This window comes from Mytilus trossulus, unplaced genomic scaffold (genome assembly GCF_036588685.1).
Source record: "Mytilus trossulus isolate FHL-02 unplaced genomic scaffold, PNRI_Mtr1.1.1.hap1 h1tg000138l__unscaffolded, whole genome shotgun sequence".
NCBI lineage: Eukaryota > Metazoa > Mollusca > Bivalvia > Mytilida > Mytilidae > Mytilus > Mytilus trossulus.
The window spans coordinates 1776453-1801346 of record NW_026963302.1 but is presented as its reverse complement, the minus strand read 5'-3'; the positions used below and the strand labels follow the sequence as shown (position 1 = coordinate 1801346).

The 24894-nt window shown below is 31.4% G+C and overlaps 1 protein-coding gene across 1 annotated transcript in view; it reads left to right on the top strand.

Annotated features, from left to right (window-relative positions):
• The window catches only part of LOC134700419 (uncharacterized), a 71208-nt gene that overhangs the window by 23006 nt on the left and 23308 nt on the right, over positions 1–24894 (top strand). Inside the window, exons 13-33 of the mRNA XM_063561814.1 lie at positions 1674–1792; positions 2519–2609; positions 2990–3079; positions 4694–4778; positions 5337–5386; positions 5939–6124; positions 8808–8855; positions 9503–9539; positions 10245–10333; positions 10748–10935; positions 11448–11479; positions 12607–12716; positions 14823–14892; positions 15365–15432; positions 15952–16032; positions 17031–17071; positions 17294–17431; positions 17905–17992; positions 18322–18439; positions 19236–19351; positions 19794–19909. Coding sequence (XP_063417884.1) covers positions 1674–1792; positions 2519–2609; positions 2990–3079; positions 4694–4778; positions 5337–5386; positions 5939–6124; positions 8808–8855; positions 9503–9539; positions 10245–10333; positions 10748–10935; positions 11448–11479; positions 12607–12716; positions 14823–14892; positions 15365–15432; positions 15952–16032; positions 17031–17071; positions 17294–17431; positions 17905–17992; positions 18322–18439; positions 19236–19351; positions 19794–19909 — 1961 coding nt within the window. The remainder of the gene's footprint in view (positions 1–1673; positions 1793–2518; positions 2610–2989; positions 3080–4693; positions 4779–5336; positions 5387–5938; positions 6125–8807; positions 8856–9502; positions 9540–10244; positions 10334–10747; positions 10936–11447; positions 11480–12606; positions 12717–14822; positions 14893–15364; positions 15433–15951; positions 16033–17030; positions 17072–17293; positions 17432–17904; positions 17993–18321; positions 18440–19235; positions 19352–19793; positions 19910–24894) is intronic.

Below are 24894 nucleotides of genomic sequence, written 5' to 3'. Positions count from 1 at the left end.
CACAAAAAGTTGCAAAAAAACATTACAATAATTGCCGGACCAATGTAGGGTATGGGCATGCAAATACGGACTGTCATACAGAAAACAGCCTATATTACATGCATTACATAATCTTAATGTTCATATAAACCCAATACGAAGGCTATTTTAGTACTCAGCTATCCAAAAATGAATTTTGTTTCACACTAGCTCTCATATTTTAAAAATCCACAGGGGCCAAAATGCGAAACTACACACCTAACTGTGGAGTGCTACCTTAAGGGGGGTTATTATTATAGTATTAAAGAATGGACTTTTTCATATTGGCCCTGTAACATGCCCGAGGTATTTATAATGACCAAAGATGGTTTTAATGGTCCTGAGGCAACGCCGAGGACCATTTCAACTGTCCAAGGCCATTATTTATACCAAGGACATGTTACCATGGTTACAGGGCCAATATGATAAAAGTCCTGTATTGATACTTTTATTAACCAACTAAGGCAACTTCATTTAAGAACAGTCTTCCAAATAAGATCCAAATACAGCTAACCACAAATTTAAATCAGAACCAATACAGAAAAAGCCAGTTTATAACACTTTTAATAAATGGTTTTAATTCTTCGATTAAAAAGAGGGTAAGAATCTTACCGTGAAGAAGATATATGAATTCATAGCTGAACTTGTTCTTTCGCATTCATGATGGATTTTTAGTCAACATTGTCGGATGTAATTTCTGATTATTCATCCAAGTACTTAAATTTATGCTATTATAATTCATTTCATCGAGCAAATATAAAGTAGCTGGGAAGAATAAATCAGACAGTTTGACTATTTTTACTCTTTGAGTAGTCCTGGGTTCTGACAATTGTTTAATGGAAATAAAACAGTGATAGTAATCGAAAGTCATACTCATAAAGCCTGTGAAATATTTCCATTTCAAGTCTTAACAAAACACTGAACATCATTTAAACTTTTTCTTATGATATTTAGTTAAATAATTTTTTTTAAAAGTCACTTATTTAAAGAAAAAACAACATTTTAATTTAATCCATGTCCGGTTTCATCTGTCCATAATGCATGACTGAGATTTCGTAATGATTGACTGTAGCAAGTTCTCCGTTCATAATGACCAGTTGTCGAAATTGACCTGTTATAAAGCATGGGCATTTCCATACATATTGTTATAAGTTTGTTAATAATCTTCTTTAAAGAACAGACTGCTATATATATTTCTCTAATTCTATGTAAATTTATCCCTTTTCTGAACCCATTGTATAAAAAAAATTTAATCAACGTGTGGTTGCTGCTGATCTCAAAAGATCATTGGATGATTTTAAGGGTCATGACCTTTTTAGCTAACTGGATGAATCAAAATATGCTAACAGGTGTTAATGAAATTGACAACTTCGTGCAATGTGAAAGGCACTCGAAGGGGATTTTCGGTTAACAAAAAAGAAAATGTATTTTTTAATCATTAGAGAAACAGATTCTTACATAGTTACTCGTGGATTATCGGATTTATCCAATCTCAATAGTTAAATTATAAATTTTAAAGTCCTCACCGAGGCGGCTCGGACTTTAAAATTGATAATTTAACTATCTCGATTGGATAAATCCGATAATCCACTGGTATCAATGTAAGAATCTATATATATTCCTTAGTTATACATGTATTTTGTTTCTTTCTTTAGTGTTCTATGATGCAAAGAGTAACTAATATGGAGATGTTGAAATTGTCATACTGGATCCCTACAAAGGATATGAAATCTGTTATACAGGATATCAAAACATTTCTTCAGCAATGGGCCAGGTAATCTGAATTAAAGTTCCTCGGGAGAAGATGGGATTACTACTTTAATATTGTAGAAAAATGAAGTTATTCCCATTTTAGAGCAGAAAACATTATGTTGTAAAGTCCTTTACAATTTGAGAATCTGTTAGGCTTTTAAACTTAATATTAAAAGACAAGATATTCTTTAATTTATTAAATGAAATCTGGCAATTTCTGAATTTTATGTTGACAGGTCTTGGGCATAATGAAGTAATAGATAGCATTCATTCAATAAATATTGATAGGAACTATACTTTTTCACTTGTTTTCAATATTTTTAAGTGGATGTTCATATATTTTAAGGCCCATTTATGGGCATTATGTTTTCTGGTCTGTGCATCTGTTCGTTCATTCATCCTTCTGTTCATTCGTTCGTGTGTTCATTCGTCCGTCTGTTCATTCGTCTGTCTGTTCATTTGTCCGTCTGTCCTGCTTTAGGTTAACATTTTAAATTTTTGGTCAAGGTAGTTTTTGATGAAGTTGAAGTCCAATCAACTTGAAACTTAGTACACATGTTCCCTATGATATGATCTTTGTAATTTAAATGCCAAATTAAAGTTTTTACCCCATTTTCACGATCCACTGAACATAGAAAATTTATTTTGCCCATGGAGCAACCATTTACTATGGAAACATTCTTGTTTTATTCTATATTTTCAGTTATTTAGTATACTGGTATCTAATTTATAACTTGTTTTGTTGTAGGTTAGAAGTATACAGTCCAAGGAATGATTTATTGAAGTATCCATATGGAGCCTATGTAGAAATAGAACATCATCTCTTAACACTTGCTCTGGTAAGTTCAGTGTCATTTCTTTTTTACAGAAGCATAAATTGAAAAGGTGTACCACTGTTTATTGTTTATTGCATGCTTCTGAAGTAGTCATTATGAGAGCAAAATACTCATAAGATAGATATAAGAAGATGTGGTATGCGTGACAATGAGACATCACTCAACTCATAATTTGTAAAAGTAAACCATTATTGGTCGAAGCTCTGAGTTTGAATAATATATTTGAAATGGTTTAATTTGTTTTTTCTGCAGTATATTGCAAGTTTAAAATGTGACACAACATGTTAAGCCAATGTAAAGGAGAGTATTATCAGTTCTCATTTATATGATATTACCGGGTATGTCTGATTGCATTTTATTTATCTGTAAGTAATGAATTTCAGGTGAGTGAAGTGAATCCACGTGTTAATTACCTGTATGATATGGATATCAGTCAGCTGACAGAACAAAGAACCAACAAGCCTAACACACCTGTAAGTTATGATAGAGAGAAATTCCTCAGAAATTCACTGAAATCTATCTTTAAAAGTCTTCTTTTGTAACCAGAAGTTCTACAAAAGATCTTTCAAGTAATTTACATCATCTTAAATCACAAGCCGGTGGCAAATTTTGGCATAACAGTGGGAAAAGTTCTACATCACAGTTTCAGATTTATTTTCAAAAGTTGATATGAGCTGGAAATCTTCATTATGAGGCTGTCGCAGCAGCAGTCAGAATATGTTTCATTTGTCTGTAAGTACATATGTCTCGATTAATTAAATAGTTTTATCATGACAAGTTACAGATCAAGTTGGAATTTTGATTTTTTGCAGAGTTGTGGTCTTTGGACATAGAAAGTTCACTTAAATAATCAGTTTTCAACAGTTTTTTATACGCCCGTCTTTTAGACGGGACGTATAATGGTATACCGTTGGCCGTCCATCCGTCTGTATGTCCTTTGTCCACACTTCGGACAATAACACAAAAAAACTTTCAGCAATTTCCATGAAACTTAAGTGAATTGTTTATATCAATTGACATAAGCTCCCTTTCGGTTTTTTTTAATTTCAGATTTTAAGTTTTGGATTTATGGGGCTTTATTCATAAAAAAGGGGGGATTTTCAACACTTCGGACAATAACTCAAAAAGGCTTTCACCAATGTCCATGAAACTTTACTGAATTGTTAATATCTATTGATGTAAGCTCCCTTTCGTTTTTTTTTAATTTCAGATTTTAAGTTTTGGATTTATGGGGCTTTATTCATAAAAAAGGGGGGATTTTCAACACTTCGGACAATAACTCAAAAAGGCTTTCACCAATGTCCATGAAACTTTGGTGAATTGTTTTAATATCTATTGATGTAAGCTCTCTTTCAATTTTTATAAATTTCAGATTTTAAAGTTTTGGATTTATGGGGCTTTATTCATAAAAAAAAGGGGGATTTTTAACACTTCGAACAATAACTCAAAAAGGCTTTCACCAATGTCCATGAAACTTTGGTGAATTGTATATATCTATTGATGTAAGCTCCCTTTCAATTTTTATAAATTTCAGATTTTACATTTCCATGTTATGAATTTTTATGCTTAAAAAAGGGGGGATTTTCCAATTTTGGGACAATAACTAACACATTCACAAAATTTTATGCAACTTTGATAAATTGTTTATATCTATTGACATAAGCTCCCTTTCCATTTTTATAAATTTATTAAAAGGGGGATTTTATGAAACTTTGGTGAATATATTAATGTAACATCCCTTTTGATTTGTATAAATATCAGATTTTACATCAACTAAATTCATTTAAAGAATAAAAGAGCAACGGGCGTATCATGCGCGTTATTTCATCATGCTAGAAGACTTTGACTTAATATTTTTATGCAGATTAAACCATTACAAAGTATAGATCAATTAGAATTTCCTTCATTACAATGATTATTTTAACCAACAGGGTACTATGTATTGCCATGCAATACTCACTGAATGCTTGCTTCAAATTGTTTGATACAATTTATTTGTAGTTTTAAACAACTTTTTTATAACTATAACATAAATTTTAATAAAGAATTTAACTATAAAATAATGTGTTAAATTTTATCCATTTAAGCCTGATAAGTCAGGAGGACCTGCTGGCAAAAACAAACCAGAGTACTGGGCCAAAGGTACAGGGTATGGACATCATTATAGATCTGGTAAGTTATTTACTGATGAGGTTTTTGATGGAAAAGAGTAACATGTATAATTAATTATAAAAAAATTGGTGCTTTCTAAATTCCATGATGTTGTCCAAACTTGTACAAAACTTATAGTAATATAAGTAGTATATAGTAGTATAGAGTCCTGCCACATAGAAACTATGTAATAAGGGTAAAAATTCTGATTCCTGTCAGCTGAACAGACATATTTCATTAAATCGTAATCTCAAGGGTTTTGTGTATTTTCATTGTTTATTCCTCAAATTGAAAGTTATGTCAAATTATTGGTTGAATTTTCCTTGTTTTGCATTGTTATGCAGAATAGAAATTTGTCATTGGGAATTTTATTTTAGATTAACTGTGTACCGCCATCTCTGGATGTCAAATAGCACTTTAATATAGGTCTAATTCTTTGCTTAAATCTGCTAATTTTGGGACTGATTTAGATTCTTGTATCAAATGCTAAATGTTGTGATTGTTCAACTTTAGATGATAATTTCTCAGTGGATACATATTTAACTGATTGTTTTTTTATATTTCTGCTCATTATTTCAGAATGGGATATAAATGCTTATATAGCAGCACAGAAAGAGAAGGATAATAAGGTTTGTTACTTAGGTTATTTTTGCATAATGGAAAATTGTCAGTTTTTGTCATTCATTGTTTTACATTCATTGGTTAAAGTTTTAACATTTTGATAAAATATTTTTAGCAAAATTCATGTGTGAGAATTATTTATGATTGTATTGGCAAAGGTCCAAGCAAGACTTACTTTTTTCTTGTTTTGCATCAGGGGCGGATGCAGGAATTTTCGAAAGGGGGGGTGCTAACCCAGGGCAAAGGGGGGGTGCAAAACATATGTCCCGATACAAATGCATTGATCGGCATAAATAAAGGGGGGGTGCGCACCCCCAAAACCCCCCCTCTAGATCCGCCACTGTGCATCATAGTACCTAATGTAAACAAGAAAACAGTTTTATTTTAAATAACTAAAATAGTGCATATCTGTTCTACCTACAATTACAGACACAAGAAGATAACACAATCTTGAGTTTATTCTATTGCTTGAAACAATGCATTTTACAATGCAAAATAAATTCAATTTTTATCCATCAGTGCTTACAAGTGCTTTGTTAAGAATGGGCTTTTCTTTACAGGTAGAAACTGTATTACACAAGATTCTAGAAGAACTGAAATTATTATATACAAATCATGCACCACAGTTAAAACCTCGAACATTAGGAAGTCAACCAGAGCCTGACACAGGTCAGACAGCAGTTATAGATCCTGTTGAGGATATGTTTACTGTGTTGGAAGGTTCAGCCATAATACCATTTATTGAGGTGAGCATTCAATATCTGAAAATTCTGAAATTTTTGTTATGTTTTTATGCCCCATTAATGGGCATTATATTGTCTGGTCTGTCCATCCGTTCGTTTATTCGTTCATTGGTCTGTCTGTTCATCCGTTCGTTGTTTTTGGTTAAAGTAGTTTTTATACGACCGCAAAATTTGAAAAAAATTTCTTCATATATTGCTATCACGTTGGCGTCGTCGTTGTCGTCGTCCGAATACTTTTAGTTTTCGCACTCTAACTTTAGTAAAAGTGAATATTAATCTATGAAATTTTAACACAAGGTTTATGACCACAAAAGGAAGGTTGGTATTGATTTTGGGAGTTTTGGTCCCAACATTTTAGGAATTAGGGGCCAAAAAGGGCCCAAATAAGCATTTTCTTGGTTTTCGCACTATAACTTTAGTAAAAATGAATAGAAATCTATGAAATTTTAACACAAGGTTTATGACCACAAAAGGAAGATTGGTATTGATTTTGGGAGTTTTGGCCCCAACGGTTTAGGAATTAGGGGCCAAAAAAGGGCCCAAATAAGAATTATTCTTGGTTTTCGCACAATAACTTTAGTTTAAGTAAATAGAAATCAATGAAATTTAAACACAAGGTTTATGACCATAAAAGGAAGGTTGGTATTGATTTTGGGAGTTTTTGTCCCAACAGTTTAGGAAAATGGGGCCCAAAGGGTCCAAAATTAAACTTTGTTTGATTTCATCAAAATTGAATAATTGGGGTTCTTTGATATGCCGAATCTAACTGTGTATGTAGATTCTTAATTTTTGGTCCCGTTTTCAAATTGGTCTACACTTAGGTCCAAAGGGTCCAAAATTAAACTTGGTTTGATTTTGACAAAAATTGAATCAGTTGGGTTCTTTGATATGCTGAATCTAAAAATTTACTTAAATTTTTGATTATTGGCCCAGTTTTCAAGTTGGTCCAAATCGGGGTCTAAAATTAAACTTTGTTTGATTTCATCAAAAATTGAATAAATGGGGTTCTTTGATATGCCAAATCTAACTGTGTATGTAGATTCTTCATTTTTGGTCCTGTTTTCAAATTGGTCTACATTAAAGTCCAAAGGGTCCAAAATTAAACTTATTTTGATTTTAACAAAAATTGAAATCTTGGGGTTCTTTGATATGCTGAATCCAAACATATACTTAGATTTTTTATTACGGGCCCAGTTTTCAAGTTGGTCCAAATCAGGATCTAAAATTATTATATTAAGTATTGTGCAATAGCAAGAAATTTTCAATTGCACAGTACTCAGCAATAACAAGAAATCTTCAATTGCACAGTATTGTGCAATAGCTAGTATTTTCAATTGCACAGTATTGCGCAATAGCAAGAAATATCTAATTGCACAATATTGTGCAATAGCAAGAAATTTCAATTGGAGTTATCTTTCTTTGTCCAGAATAGTAGTTGAATCAACTTAAATCAATGTTTTATACAATATACAATGTATATTCACTTTTACTACCAACTGATAAATTAAAACAATCTTTACCATTCAGTGATAACAAGCACTTTTTTTACATTTTAATATTTTATGATGTATTTAAATGAGTAATTATTGTTGCAAACTCCATTAGAAATTTGAATTGAGATCGGTTTTGGAATAAAGGAAAAGGGGATGTGAAAAAAAAATTGAGGGGGGGGTTCAATTTTTCTCATTTGAAATTTCATAAATAAAAAGAAAATTTCTTCAAATATTTTTTTGAGAGGATTAATATTCAACAACAAAGTGAATTGTTCAAAGGCAAAACAAAAATTTTAAGTTTATTAGACCACATTCATTCTGTGTCAGAAACCTATGCTGTGTCAACTATTTAATCACAATCCAAATTTAGAGCTGAATCCAGCTTGAATATTGTGTCCGTACTTGCCCCAACCGTTCAGGGTTCAACCTCTGCGGTCGTATAAAGCTGCGCCCTGCGGAGCATCTGATTCTAATTTAATGTCAAATTAGAGATTTCCCCCAATTTTCACGGTCCACTGAACACAGAAAATGATAGTGCGGATTGGGAATCTGTGTACTGGGGACTCATTCTTGTTATTTTTGCAATAATTGCAATGGGGTAGGTTTTTAAAGAAATACAAATTTTCATTGTATTGTGTAGGTTGATTATTATTGGTATTACTAAATACAATTCTATCTCAACTGATTGGTCCTAAAGGACATGCCAGAACTGTGTTTGTTCTCAATAATCATTTATAAAAAACAAGGCGGCGCAGATGTTGGTACCAAGGGTATACAATTTAAAAAAAAATGCTGTAATGTTTGCACTAAAAAAAAAATACTTAATTGTATTTTGACTTTTTTTTTTTTTCCACTTAATCATTGATGATCTCATTATAGAGATTTTGTATTCAAAGTGGTACCCAACACTTTCACTAAAATTAATTTGGCTTGTTTGATTGTCATAAAATTTTGACAAAGTATTAACTTTGACCCTTAAAAAAAATATGAAAATTTCAAAAAATTTGAACCAACCATTTTATTAGAAAAATTACACTGGTTATATAGCAGTTTGACAAACACTTATTTTGATCATTGAGAAGCTTAATATTCCTTTAACAACACAACGAAATTAAAACGGTTAGCTGATTTTACAGAGTTATCTTACTGTAGTGTTAGGTACCACCTTAAACAGAGTTATTTTTTTTTTTTAGCAATATTTAACAGCTGATTCCTTCTTAGAAATATGTAGACATTCAGTTGTAAGTATGATATTCATTATATTATTTTGGTTACTGAAGGTTCATTTATGTTGTGGATTGCGGAAAATTTACATTTTTTTTTAGGATATTCGATTTCATGGTTTTGCCAATCTCGGCATACAAAGTCTATAGAAAATGGTAATTTATTTAAATTTGTCGTTTGCCTGTAAGCTAGAAACCCAGTATAATTGGTATCCAAGAAATAACAATGAATCTACAGTATCTTTCTTTGCTTTCAATTTCTGTGGTTAAAAAAAACAACTTATGTTTGAAATACTTTAAACTATAAAACTTTTGAAAAAGCAAACGAGTCCTATGGTATGTTTATAAGTGCTTTGTTTGATGATGAAATTAACATATTGACTTCAATTTTAATGTGCTCAAACAAGCTTCTTTTAAAGGGGAGGGGATCTTGAAGGGATAGAAAATATATCAGTCAGACAGTAGAAAGTTAATTTATGAAGCCTTGGAAACTTGTTTGAGTCTTTAATGTTACATGAAATAAATCCGTCCTTATTCTGAAAACAATTGCACTTATCATGACACTTCTCATACAATTTCTAATGTAAGATTATGGATAAAAAATAAAAATCATGTAACTTCAGAGAGTCAAAGATATATAAAACCCAATATGTTTATTTTTGCAGGTTTATAGAGTGATAATAGATATAATAAAGGAAATAGGTGAGTTATAATCAAATGGTGCATTTATATCTATTCTTTAATGAATGAAAGAATATTTATACAATCACCAACACATTAACATAGATAAAAAATGAAATAAAACTAAATGCAAATTTTGAAATGTTTTCTGTAGTTCCAGTAAAAAAGGAATTACCAAATATTGTTTTACTTAATGTCAAGATAAAATTAAATGACTGCTAAATTGAATGATAAACATTCTTCAAAAGATTGTTTGTCCATTCTGAGATTTTAAATCTATTTTACTAATAAAATTGAGATTATTTTTATGCCCCACCTACAATAGTAGAGTGGCATTATGTTTTCTGGTCTGTGGGTCCGTTCCTCCTTCTGTTCATTTGTTTGTTCGTCTGTTCTTTGGGCCGTTCGTCCCTCTGTTTGTTCGTCCAACTTCAGGTTAAAGTTTTTAGTCAAGGTAGTTTTTGATGAAGTTGAAGTCGAATCAACTTGAAACTTAGTACACATGTTCCCTATGATATGATCCTTCTAATTTAAATGCCAAATTAGAGTTTTTACCCCAATTCAACGGTCCACTGAACATAGAAAATGATAGTGCAAGTGGGGCATCCATGTACTTGGGACACATTCTTTTTTTTAGTCTGTTTTCAAAACACAAATAAACTTAGAAAGTATTTCTCGTCTGTTTACAAAACAAAAACAACTAAAATCTTTTATATTATATTTCAGCTCGACAGAAACAGTTACTGCCATTACTTGTATCTTTACCAAATCAACAGTTGTCTGTCTACAAGTTGCTGGAACAACTTGAAAAGAAGGTATAAATGTGTTTCTTCATTGATATGTATTCTTTTTAAAATTTTGATAGCTTTATTTCTAAATATATGATTTATCAGGTAACATTTATTTGTTTTACTGTAAATTCAGAAATTATTGTGTGCATTTATTATTGTGATTTTGTCATTTTAGATTGAAATGCGATTTAAATTTTTACAATTTTGGGAAAAATTCTGTTTAATACATATAAAATATTTCAAAATGCGAGTTTGAATTATTGCGTTTACAACTCTGTCGCATTTTTCGCAATAATAAAAACCTCGCAATAATTTCTAAATATACAGTATTTGATTCTTAATCTGGACAATAGAAAAAAATAAAAGTGCAATCAGTTTTCTGGGTAGATATAAATACAATATGAATTATAATATTTAAAATGTTAAATGATTTTGCAGGCATCAATGATGTTAAAGCATCTATGTAAAGCTGGTAATGGCAGTATACCAACCTCCCATAAATCATGGGATGATCCTCCAGAGACCTCGGCCTTTGGTCTCATACCTAAATGTTTCGGTAGATGTAGAGAGAGTAGTTCACATAGTTCCTCTTCTGATTCAGATGGGGAGGAAGAGAAAATTGCAAGGTATTTGTGTTCAAATAATTTGCTGCTTGTCAATCTGATTTTGATGTCAGTGATCATAATTAGACTAATCTTTATACAAATTGTTATACATAATTTGGTTAAAAGAATGAGCTGACAACACCATCGCAATAGAAAAAAACATAACGCTTAAAAACTGAACACAGAAAATTGAAGATTGAGAATATGAAGTAACCCTTAAACAGGGTGGACCAAGATGTTGACATAAAAATCAAATGCAAGTAGCAATTTTCTGTTTTAATTTTCCACCTGAATTGTAATTCATTGTAAAGACAGATTAAAATGTATAATGGAAGTAACACTTTAATACCTAAAAAGTTCTAATGCACACAAATACTTCACGTCAAAAAATGGAAACCATAAAATAGACATATATGTACAGTGCATCTTTAGTTTCTTTAGAATAAGAGAATAAAATTATTTTGTATGACAGTGTAGAACTCGTTCAAACATACAAAATCATTGTTGAATGAAGTTATCAATTGTTGTTTCAGGGAAATGGTTTCGTTATTTAACAATGTTAAAGGTAAGAAATTAAACACAAGTACTACTTAAAACTTTTATAAAGTGTTTTACAAATTGAAAAGAAAAAACAGCACTTATTACTGTACATTTGCATTGGGGTGACATGATTGAAGTACAATGAAAAGTGACATAGAAATGAAAAGATAAGTAAAATAAAGTACTTACCAGTAATTTTAAAAGTAAAGATGTAGATAGAAAAAAAATGACAATTAGTGCATGTCACTGTTGTAATTAATCAACTTAAGTTAAGTTGCTATGCATACTTTATTTGTTTTTATGCCCCATCTACGATAGTCTGTCCTTTCGTCTGTTCGTTCGTCCCCCTTCAGGTTAAAGTTTTTGGTCGAGGTAGTTTTTGATGAAGTTGAAGTCCAATCAATTTGAAACTTAGTACACATGTTCCCTATGATATGATCTTTCTAATTTTAATGTCAAATTAAAATATTGACCCCAATTTCATGGTCCACTGAACAAAGAAAAAGATAGTGTGAAGCTCAGGTTAAAGTTTTTGGTCAAGGTAGTTTTTGATGAAGTTGAAGTCCAATCAACTTGAAACTTAGTACACATGTTAACTATGATATGATCTTTCTAATTTAATGCCAAATTAAAGTATTGACCCCAATTTCATGGTCCACTGAACAAAGAAAAAGATAGTGTGAAGCTCAGGTTAAAGTTTTTGGTCAAGGTAGTTTTTGATGAAGTTGAAGTCCAATCAACTTGAAACTTAGTACACATGTTAACTATGATATGATCTTTCTAATTTTAATGCCAAATTAAAGTATTGACCCCAATTTCACGGTCCAGTGAACATGTAAAATGATAGTGCGAGTGGGACATCCGTGTACTATGGACACATTCTTGTTTAACTTTTGTATTAGAGCATCACTGATGAGTATTTTAAGAAACACATGACGGTCAACACTTTGAAAATATGATATATGTTTATTAGAGAATAGATTAAAAAAAATATGGCAATACACTGGACTCTATTTTTTAAACAAAACATTCTTCCTTGTCACTTAGCAGACTTCTACATAAGAATACAATAATGAGCACATTCTGTTTATTTGAAAGACATATATGTCACAGTGAAGCTAATAATACATATCTATTTCATTCTATTTACAGATACCTTAGAGAGAAATAGTTTACTTGGTAACAGAAATAATAGTAATGAAAATGATCCCACCATATATGGAGAACAGATTCCTCCCTATGATGTACTTAATACTAAATGTGTGAGTATTTCTCAAATTTTTTTAGCTCACCTGGCCCGAAGGGCCAAGTGAGCTATTCCCATCACTTTGCGTCCGGCGTCCGTCGTCGTCGTCGTCGTCCGTCGTCCGTCGTCGTCCGTCGTCGTCCGTCGTCGTTAACTTTTACAAAAATCTTCTCCTCTGAAACTACTGGGCCAAATCAAACCAAACTTGGCCACAATCATCATTGGGGTATCTAGTTTAAAAAATGTGTGGCGTGACCCGGTCAACCAACCAAGATGGCCGCCACGGCTAAAAATAGAACATAGGGGTAAAATGCAGTTTTTGGCTTATAACTCAGAAACCAAAGCATTTAGAGCAAATCTGACATGGGGTAAAAATGTTTATCAGGTCAAGATCTATCTGCCCTGAAATTTTCAGATGAATCAGTCAATCGGTTGTTGGGTTGCTGCCCCTGAATTGGTAATTTTGAGGAAATTTTGCTGTTTTTGGTTATTATCTTGAATATTATTATAGATAGAGATAAACTGTAAACAGCAATAATGTTCAGCAAAGTAAGATCTACAAATAAGTCAACATGACCAAAATGGTCAGTTGACCCGTTTAGGAGTTATTGCCCTTTATAGTCAATTTTTAACCATTTTTCGTAAATTAAAGTAATCTTTTACAAAAATCTTCTCCTCTGAAACTACTGGGCCAAATTAATTCAAACTTGGCCACAATCATCTTTGGGGTATCTAGTTTAAAAAATGTGTGGCGTGACCTGGTCAACCAACCAAGATGGCCGCCACCGCTAAAAATAGAACATAGGGGTAAAATGCAGTTTTTGGCTTATAACTCAAAAACCAAAGCATTTTGAGGAAATCTGACATGGGATAAAAATGTTTATCAGGTCAAGATCTATCTGCCCTGAAATTGTCAGATGAATCGGTCAATCGGTTGTTGGGTTGCTGCCCCTGAATTGGTAATTTTGAGGAAATTTTGCTGTTTTTGGTTATTATCTTGAATATTATTATAGATAGAGATAAATTGTAAACAGCAATAATGTTCAGCAAAGTAAGATCTACAAATAAGTCAACATGACCAAAATGGTCAGTTGACCCCTTTAGGAGTTATTGCCCTTTATAGTCAATCTTTAACCATTTTTCATAAATCTAAGTAATCTTTTACAAAATCTCCACTGAAACTACTAGGCCACAATCATCTTTGGGGTATCTAGTTTGAAAAATGTGTCCGATGACCTGGCCATTCAACCAAGATGGCCGCCACGGCTAAAAATAGAACATAGGGGTAAAATGCAGTTTTTGGCTTATAACTATGAAACCAAAGCATCTAGAGCAAATCTGACAAGAAGTTAAATTGTTAATCAAGTCAATATCTATCTGCCCTGAATTTTTCAGATGAATTGGACAACTGGTTGTTGGGTTGCTGCCCTCCAATTGGTAATTTTTAAAGAAGTTTTGCCGTTTTTGGTTATCTTGAATACTATTATAGATAGCGATAAACTGTAAACAGCAATAATGTTCAGCAAAGTAAGATCTACAAATAAGTCAACATGACCTAAATGGTCAATTGACCCCTTAAGGAGTTATTGCCCTTTATAGTCAATTTTTAACAATTTTCATTAATTTGGTAAATTTATGTAAATTTTTACCAAATATAGTCTTCTGTTACTAATGGGCAAAGTTCATTATAGATATAATTGTAAGAAGCAAAATCGTTCAGTAAAGTAAGAACTTCAAACACATCACCATCACCAAAATACAATTTTGTCATGAATCCATTTGTGTCCTTTGTTTAATATGCACATAGACCAAGGTGAGCGACACAGGCTCTTTAGAGCCTCTAGTTTGATTTAAGAAATGTAAAAAAAAAATTGAAAGGACATTCAGTCATGGTAATTTTATACCTTTTGACCCTTTCCCCTATGTTTTCCTTTAGTATTGCTATTAGTGGAAATTTCACTGATAGAATAGAAAACAAGCAGAATTGAGGGGGTCTGATCTGATCCTGCGTATTGTTTTGTCAGGATCCTGTCCCACCTGACTTTATATCCAATTTCACTTAAAATAATTTGACTTTCACATATCATGCTTACAAAAAAATAACTTTTGTGTTATTTTTCAGGATGCAGAATTAGAAGTGCAATATAAACAAGTTCTAAAGAGCATGCAATTTGGTAGTTCAGATCTGCCATGTAAGTCAGAATTATATTTGCTAGGGAAAATATTACAAATATTACAAATTTCTAGAATTGAGAATCATAGAAGAATGTTCTTGAATCCATGCCATTTCATAAGGAAACCAAGTATAGTACCTCTAGATTCAAGATGAATGGCTGATAAAATTCAATTTTGTGTAATGCTTTCAAGATGCATGTATTCATCTGAGTACATGTTAACTTGGCAATCCAGATTAATATTAAATAACTAAAACGCTAGTATAAAGTTCATATTATAAAAATGTTCTGACGTCTTTTCTCATGATTTTCATCTGTATTAATTATGTAAAATAATAACATTAACATTTTCAATTTTAACTGCACTAGATGCGCATTTCAATAATGAATGTGTCTTCATTGATGATTGAGACTGAAATATTTGAAAATCCACCACTTAATACGAATGTGGGAAGAACAAGTAAATATTTATGGTATGTAATTTTTTTAGTGGAGGGGAACCTTGGCCACCATTATGCAAATCTTTACAAGTCACATCAAGCTGGAGGACAGAAACAGGTTGGTTAACCTACTCATGTTCAAGTCATTTATTACGAATGGGAGTTTAATACTTCGAAAAATTCATATATAATGCATGGGGGTTAATTGCTAGTTCTGCACTGAATTTTGTTTAAAGTTCTTTATATACCACTTGTTTGTTTACTGATTGAGATGTAATAGGGAAGGCTTGCAAAAATTTATTAGACCTGCCACATATTCATGTCCCAAGTCAAGAACATTGTCAATGGTTGTCTAATGTCATATCTCAATTTATTTTGAGTTCTTGCTGAATTTCATTTTGATTGCAATCTATGATTCTTTCGCTTTAATTCTTTCACAACTTTAAAAAATTTCAACTATTTACACCTTGAAATACCGTGTAGACACCTGTCATTTGTTGCTCTCTAGCTTTTTTTTTTTTGCTTTTTTTTTGTACATTTGGATTTGGTTTCTGTCTTCTTGAAGTACCCCCTGCATCTCATTTATTAATAGATGTAGGATGGAAAAGCAATTTGAAGTACTTTTTATTTATTTTAGATATTCAGAATAGCCCAGGAGTTAACATCTTTATCATCAAGTTTACCACTTAATCTTTCTTCATCTATATTTGTCAGAACCGTAAGTATACAATACACTGCACTTATTAAGAGGGTGTCCATGGAAAAACCAGGCAGTTGATGGCACATGACATATTTTGTTTTCAAAATTTTTTCAACTATTTCATATCACAAATTCATTCTTTCTCAAAGTTAAATTTTGTTTTTTTATTAACTGCAACAAATGAAGAGAAAAAATTACATAGCAAGCACTGAAAATTCATTGAAAAGGGGAGATAACTCCTCATTTTGTACAAAATTTTGTTGCATTGTTAGTGAAATTTATAATCATTTTTGAGCCATCCACTAATGATTCAAAAATATCTTTGACATATATATCCTTTTTATGATATAAACATTGCATTGGAACCAAAAATTCAATGGGAAAAATTATGTTGTGCCACCCATATCATAGGATTTGCCTGATATTTACTTTGACAGCCTCTTAAATTCATCCATAGCAATTCTAATTTATAAACACAATTGTCCATAAATAACATTCTACACTTTAAACCATTCAGCGATGTTGTTATTGTTTGTTTGATAAAGTTCATTTAATAAAATTCATTAGTCATCTGATAAAAAATGAAGTAGATCTGTCATGCTGTTATTGAATTTCTTTTTTGACAATTACATATAGTAATAATTTGGCAATTAGAAATATGATTTACTGTTGATTCATTAATATTCATTGAATACTAATTTTGGAGATTTTAACTTCTTAAAACGGGACAACCACAAATTCTAATACTGTGGATTCATTTATTTTCGTGGGTACCAATTTTCGTGGATTGATGAAAACTTACATGTTCGTGGATATTTGATTTCGTGGTTTTACCGAAGTCTGCATACAAGCCATGAGAAAATTTGTCATTTGTTGAACATTTAATTTTGTGGTTCAACTGTTCCCACGAAACCATGAAAATTAGTATCCAACGAATAATGAATCCACAGTAGGTGAAACAAAAATATATGTTAATAAACAAAATTTTACAATCAATTATATTTACTCCATTGTAGGATGATGAAAAGATAACTTTGATGAGAGCATTAATTACAGGGTAAGTCTTTAGTTTAATTGTTTTTGTTGGGTTGCTTTCTCATTGATGTATAGCCCATATTTCCTTTTATTTTCCTAGTTTAAAGTTATTTGGATTCCTTATATAAAACTGGAAACTTTTGATATATTAAATACAATAAACACAAAATTATTTGGGTGATAAAAAGGTTTCTATAATTTCATGCATCAAGTATTTTCTGATAATTAATACACTAATTTTCAGGCCGGAAGGAACCCCTTATTCTGGTGGATGTTTCCTGTTTGACATATATTTCCCTCCTGCCTACCCACGATGCCCTCCACAAGTTAACCTTCACACAACAGGAAGTGGAAAAGTCAGATTTAACCCAAATTTGTATGCGTAAGTAGAGAGAGTAAAAACATGTATGCATTTATATCAGAGTAGTTTCACTTCTGTTAATTTCTCAACATAAGGCATTTTCTATGTACATGGATACTGGGAATATATACAATCTTATACATGTGCAACTACAAATGAACATCTACATCCAATCATAGTATGAGTTGATTATTTTTGATAAGAGAAAAAACTTTTGAAATTTATATATCTGCCATTCCTAATGCCAACTTGTTATTATATTTGCTAGAGTTATTTACTAATAAGTCAAAATCTTTAAAAGAAAGGATTCATTATGAATAAACTTAACAATTTTGCATTATTACATGGTAGATAGAAGTCATGAGCACATTTGTATGGTACAATAGAAAATTCATTTAAAAAAAAGATTTTGTAAAAATTGTAAATTTTCCAGAGAAAATATAGTTTGTACTTACCAAGTTAATACCAAGATTCTTTGATTTCTTATATTACAGATGTGGAAAAGTGTGTCTTTCATTACTTGGAACTTGGGAGGGACAGAAGGGGGAACAGTGGAACGAAAAAACCTCTACTGTTCTACAGGTAAAGTATCCATTTTTATTTAATTGTCTCATATCTACAATGTGGTGTCCCAAATTGCACAAAAAAGTTCAATACCTCTACTTAAACATAAAGATATAGATACATGTATGTAGGCTGTACCAAATATTTTTTAATTCCTCAGACCAAATATAATATTTTAAAATGCAACTGGATGAAACTCATTAGACATATCGTGGAATCTGTACTTTAATGATATTTATATTAGAAATTATTATTTCCTGGACATGTAACAATGATAAATGAGAAATAATTTATTTTTTCACAAGGCTTTGGGAATTGATAAAAAAAACTTTGTATTTACATTGTAGATTCTGGTTTCTATACAGTCTTTGATATTAGTTCCTGATCCTTACTTTAATGAACCAGGTTTCGAACAAGAAATAGGCACAGATGCAGGACAGAAACACAGTGATGAATATAATGAAGGTTTGTAGTTAATACTTGTCTAACAAAAGGTTTGAATGTGTTACTGTAAATTCAGAAATTATTGCGTGCATTTATTATTGCGATTTTGTCATTTTAGACTAAAATGTGATTTTAATTTTTGCGATATTGAGAAAAATCTTGTTTAATTCATATACAAAATTTCTAAATGCGAGTTTAAATTATTGCAATTAAAACCCTGTCGCATTTTTCGCAATAATAAAAACATCGCAATAATTTCTGAATTTACAGTATATAAGTTCCAAATTTTTAAATCAGAAATAAGATGAAAACTTGTGAACTATTGTATAACAAAATAGGGAATAGAAATTGATAATGTGTTAAAGAGGCTACAACCCAACCATACAGCAGAAAACAAGCAAAGAAAACCAATGGGAGAAAATCCTGCACCCAGAGGTGGGCTTCAGCTGGCCCCAAACTGAAAATAATGACAACAAAACTTTTAAGGTAATAAGGAGAAGTTAGATTTTGGGAACTTTTTGTTTGGGGTAATTCCCCTTTTATGGACTCTTTGACATAAAATTTTGTCAAAATTATTAGGTAAGCTTTAGTTCTTGAAAAGTAATGGACAGTAAAGAAAAAGTAAGACTAGTTTAAAAGACAATATTTGTTGTAAAACATTTTTCTAAGACTTCCACCATGAATTCAATCATGAACAGTAAAACAGGCCAGATATTTTTAAAAGCAATTGGACTCTTGTTCACAGAACACTATGCCTTTTGTAACTCTTAACTTATTCATGAGGTAAACTGCTATTATATTTTATTTTATTTTTCAGATGTTTGCTACAACAATATAAAATATGCAATGATAGGTAATTTACAGAACCCACCACCAGAGTTTTCAGAAGTGATCAAAGCCCATTTTTATATGAAGAAAGATAAAATGATAAAGGTGTGGTATTGATATAAATTGAATTGCATGCATTAAAAGAACATAATGTATAGATTGTAACAATTGAAGATGATTAAGATATTCATTTTCATAGTTCATAAAAAAAAATTGTACTGTACTTTTTAAAATGTCCAGAAGACAATATTTTGGTTGGAAATAGTGAATTTTTCATATATATATATATATATAATGTAAAAACAAAAATCTGTTGACCTCTTACACAAAATTCCTTCTGAATGAAAAATATTTATTTTTAACGTTTGATGTTAGTGGGTTATCATCCTTTATATGTAATGAATCTAAATGAAGATGTGAAACATTCTCTCCCTTTCATTCTTGGGCTTAAATGTTGATTATTTTCCTCATCTCAAATTCAGTGTAGACAACAGGCTCAATCATTTAATAATAGTCTGACAATAAATGTATTATTTTCCCATTTCAGGAAGTTCAAGGTTGGGTTGACAAACATGACAATCGTCGACTCACCAGAATGTTTCAAAACTTAAAACAAGAACTGAAAAAGTTACAACCGCCACAGATTCATAATACAGCAGTGTCGTGATGAATGTGTCAAGGTCATTTGATCTCATTGTGTATCTCACCAGTCATGTCAAGGTCATAAGATCTCATTGTGTATCTCATCAGTCATGTCAAGGACGTCATTCAGAGCCCATGCTGTTTCTGTACTGTTGTAATTGCTTCTTTTACAGAAAAAATTCTAGTGCTATGTGGGTTTGATACAGTTGTAAGGCAGTTAAGGGCTCCATTAAATCATTTCACAAAAGTTGATATGTTGACTCATTATGATTCATAATATCATTCCATACTAGGGTGGAGATGGAAACTGGAATGTCATATTTTGTTGAAAGGAATGCACTTACAGAAATCATATTGGGAAAAAAATGAAATTATCATATTACGCTACTAGAAAAAGTAAATTCTGTGATATGAATAGTTTTGTAGAATTTATAGTCAAACTATTATACATAGACTCAGACGTACTTATGTATATATATATAATATATATAGTAAGACCTGTCTGAACAAAACCTTGAATAAAATTGAAACTGGTCTAAACTGACCATTGAATCAGAAATAGTGAATGTTCCTTACGTAAAACAGTACCTGTAATCCAGGTTTTCAGTTTAAATAGGTTTCACTGTATGTATAAATATCTTTTGTTACCTGACAAAATACAGCTTTATGTTAAAGCTAAACTTGCCATTTTATATCATTTTACCATTGAATTTGTATTTATTTATATATAAACTTTTTGGTGCTTCATCTTAACTTTAATTGCCAAAACAAACTGTGATTGAACAAAAGGTTTTAAGGCCCAGCTGTAGCAAGAAACAAAGCATATAAATGTACACTCTTCTGTCTGACCATTTTGATATGGCAAAGTTTTTCATTCAACATGAATAAAAGATGTTTGGTTATACATTAGTTGGACAGCAACCCAACAATACAAAACTGAAAATTTTTCAGAGACCTATTTTTTAGCTCACCTGGCCCGAAGGGCCAAGTGAGCTTTTCCCATCACTTTGCGTCCATCGTCCGTCGTCCGTCGTCGTCCGTCGTCGTTAACTTTTACAAAAATCTTCTCCTCTGAAACTACTGGGCCGAATTAAACCAAACTTGGCCACAATCATCATTGAAGTATCTAGTTTAAAAAATGTGTGGCGTGACCCGCCAAACCAACCAAGATGGCCGCCATGGCTAAAAATAGAACATAGGGGTAAAATGCAGTTTTTGGCTTATAACTCAAAAACCAAAGCATTTAGAGGAAATATGACAGGGGTAAAAATGTTTATCAGGTCAATATCTATCTGCCCTGAAATTTTCAGATGAATCGGTTAACCTGTTGTTGGGTTGCTGCCCCTGAATTGGTAATTTTGAGGAAATTTTGCTGTTTTTGGTTATTATCTTGAATATTATTATAGATAGAGATAAACTGTAAACAGTAATAATGTTCAGCAAAGTTAGATTTACAAATAAGTCAACATGACTGAAATGGTCAGTTGACCCCTTTAGGAGTTATTGCCTTTTATAGTCAATTTTTAACCATTTTTCATAAATCTAAGTAATCTTTTACAAAAATCTTCTCCTCTGAAACTACTGAGCCAAATTAATCCAAACTTGGCCACAATCATCTTTGGGGTATCTAGTTTAAAAAATGTGTGGCGTGACCCGGTCAACCAACCAAGATGGCCGCCACGGCTAAAAATAGAACATAGGGGTAAAATGCAGTTTTTGGCTTATAACTCAAAAACCAAAGCATTTTGAGGAATTTGACATGGGATAAAAATGTTTATCAGGTCAAGATCTATCTGCCCTGAAATTTTCAGATGAATCGGTTAACCTGTTGTTGGGTTGCTGCCCCTGAATTGGTATTTTTGAGGAACTTTTGCTGTTTTTGGTTATTATCTTGAATATTATTATAGATAGAGATAAACTGTAAACAGTAATAATGTTCAGCAAAGTTAGATTTACAAATAAGTCAACATGACCGAAATGGTCAGTTGACCCCTTTAGGAGTTATTGCCCTTTATAGTCAATTTTTAACCATTTTTCATAAATCTAAGTAATCTTTTACAAAAATCTTCTCCTCTGAAACTACTGAGCCAAATTAATCCAAACTTGGCCACAATCATCTTTGGGGTATCTAGTTTAAAAAATGTGTGGCGTGACCCGGTCAACCAACCAAGATGGCCGCCACGGCTAAAAATAGAACATAGGGGTAAAATGCAGTTTTTGGCTTATAACTCAAAAACCAAAGCATTTTGAGGAAATTTGACATGGGATAAAAATGTTTATCAGGTCAAGATCTATCTGCCCTGAAATTTTCAGATGAATCGGTTAACCTGTTGTTGGGTTGCTGCCCCTGAATTGGTAATTTTGAGGAAATTTTGCTGTTTTTGGTTATTATCTTGAATATTATTATAGATAGAGATAAACTGTAAACAGTAATAATGTTCAGCAAAGTTAGATTTACAAATAAGTCAACATGACCGAAATGGTCAGTTGACCCCTTTAGGAGTTATTGCCCTTTATAGTCAATTTTTAACCATTTTTCATAAATCTAAGTAATCTTTTACAAAAATCTTCTCCTCTGAAACTACTGAGCCAAATTAATCCAAACTTGGCCACAATCATCTTTGGGGTATCTAGTTTAAAAATTGTGAGGCGTGACCCGCCAAACCAACCAAGATGGCCGCCATGGCTAAAAATAGAACATAGGGGTAAAATGCAGTTTTTGGCTTATAACTCAAAAACCAAAGCATTTTGAGGAAATTTGACATGGGATAAAAATGTTTATCAGGTCAATATCTATCTGCCCTGAAATTTTCAGATGAATTGGACAATCGGTTGTTGGCTTGCTGCCCTCCAATTGGTAATTTTTAAAGAAATTTTGCCGTTTTTGGTTATTATCTTGAATACTATTATAGATAGAGATAAACTGTAAACAGCAATAATGTTCAGCAAAGTAAGATCTACAAATAAGTCAATATGACCTAAATGGTCAATTGACCCCTTAAGGAGTAATTGCCCTTTATAGTCAATTTTTAACAATTTTCATTAATTCGGTAAATTTATGTCAATTTTTACCAATTATTTTTCTCTGTTGCTAATTGGCAAGGTTCATTATAGATATAATTGTAAGAAGCAAGAACGTTCAGTAAAGTAAGAACTTCAAACACATCACCATCACCAAAATACAATTTTGTCATGAATCCATTTGTGTCCTTTGTTTAATATGCACATAGACCAAGGTGAGCGACACAGGCTCTTTAGAGCCTCTAGTTTTTTATTCAAATACTTTTTTTTTTGCAACTGTTGTGTCACTGCCACTGGTTACAATGCTTATATGACTTTGGTTAAGTTTGCATTAAAAGCTCAATTTAAAAAAATAAAGCATGATAATATTTCATTGATCTTTCACCACTATAAACTTCTGCTACAGTCAATGGTGTTCAAAACTATTTTGGTCACTTTGACCTTTATTTCATGCTAGAGTAACTGCTGTTAAATTTACAAAAACCTATGGTGATTTATTAATGATTCTTCATCCCTTTAGACTTTTAGGCACTAAGTGTAATGCTAAACTAAATTTCACAACATTTCAGTTACTTTGGTATAGTTCTTTATGTTTATGTATAATTTTTGGAAAGGTATGGTAATTTATTAATTATATTTTACCACTAGTCATCTGGTTTTATTCAACACTGTGCAGCTACATTAGGTCAGTTATTAATATTTTTTTCTCGTCCTTTTTTACAGCTAGATATACATATCATACACAAACTTCATCAAATTGTATAGTTTTGAGTGTCTATTATTTGCTTTACTTGACAGTTCTGATTTTTCACTGCATTCCAGGTCTTCATACATATAAAATGTATACATAGTAATGTTTGGATTTTTTAATGTATCTGATTGTTGATTTATTTTATGTATATTGTTAAGTTTGCATATATCACCCAAAAAATAAACGATCAGCCTTTCATAACAGAATGTATAATCTTCTGTTCATCAAGTATTTTATTTAAAAGTATCTTACTTTATTTCATAACTTGTACATGTACTAGCAAGAAGGAGGTATGAAATTGTTCTATCTTCAGTTCAAAAGGAAGAAGGATTTTTCAATTAAAGTAGTTGCATTTTAAATTTAACTTCATTTCATATATAAAGGAATTATTGATCTGTTTACCAACCAAGCAAGATTCCTTGTATGTAAAAGCGATATACAGAATTGAAAAAGGACAAATAGAATTCAATGTTCTCCCCAGGGTCTTTTAGTATCATGGTAATGTGATGCTATAATTTTAAAAGTGATGCTATCTGAAGTGGTTTTCTTAGAGATTATGTTATGGATATGATGCTATAATTTTTAGAAACAAGATGGTATTTCAATTTCACCTGTTTACCAGGATGCTAAATGAAATATCTGGGGAGAACACTGGAATTAATGTTGTGTGATTTGATGTTTGTTTTAAAAATAATATAAATGTAAACATGAAAATATTTTAGTGGTATTTGTTTTCACTAACTTTGTGACTAAAATGGAATGATGAAAAATCCCTTCGGTAACATTGATCCTAAAGGAAGATCAAATTTAAGGACAACAAAAATGCACCAAGAAAAAAGTGAAAAAAATTGTCATGTCAAATCACTATCTTTTGTCCTGTTGTGTAGTAATAAGTATGCATTTTAAACCCCACTTCATAGTTCAGCTAGTGTTTAAGTTCATTTCCTCACTTCTCTTACTCCATTTAAAAAAAGAGGGGGAAACAAAAGTGGCATTGAATCATTAGAACTACACAATGCAATTCATTTAAATGTCTATTTAAGTTTATTTCACTCACCTTTTCTTAAATATTTATTTCTAAGCATAATAATTACAGTGAAATTTTATCTAGCAAAATGCATATGACTTACAATAAGATTGAGATTAATTGCTCCAGTTTGCGATCTGACAAGGTATTTACAAAACATAGAGTTTGTTAATTATGTTAATTATATTATTTTTTGTTTTGTTGGTA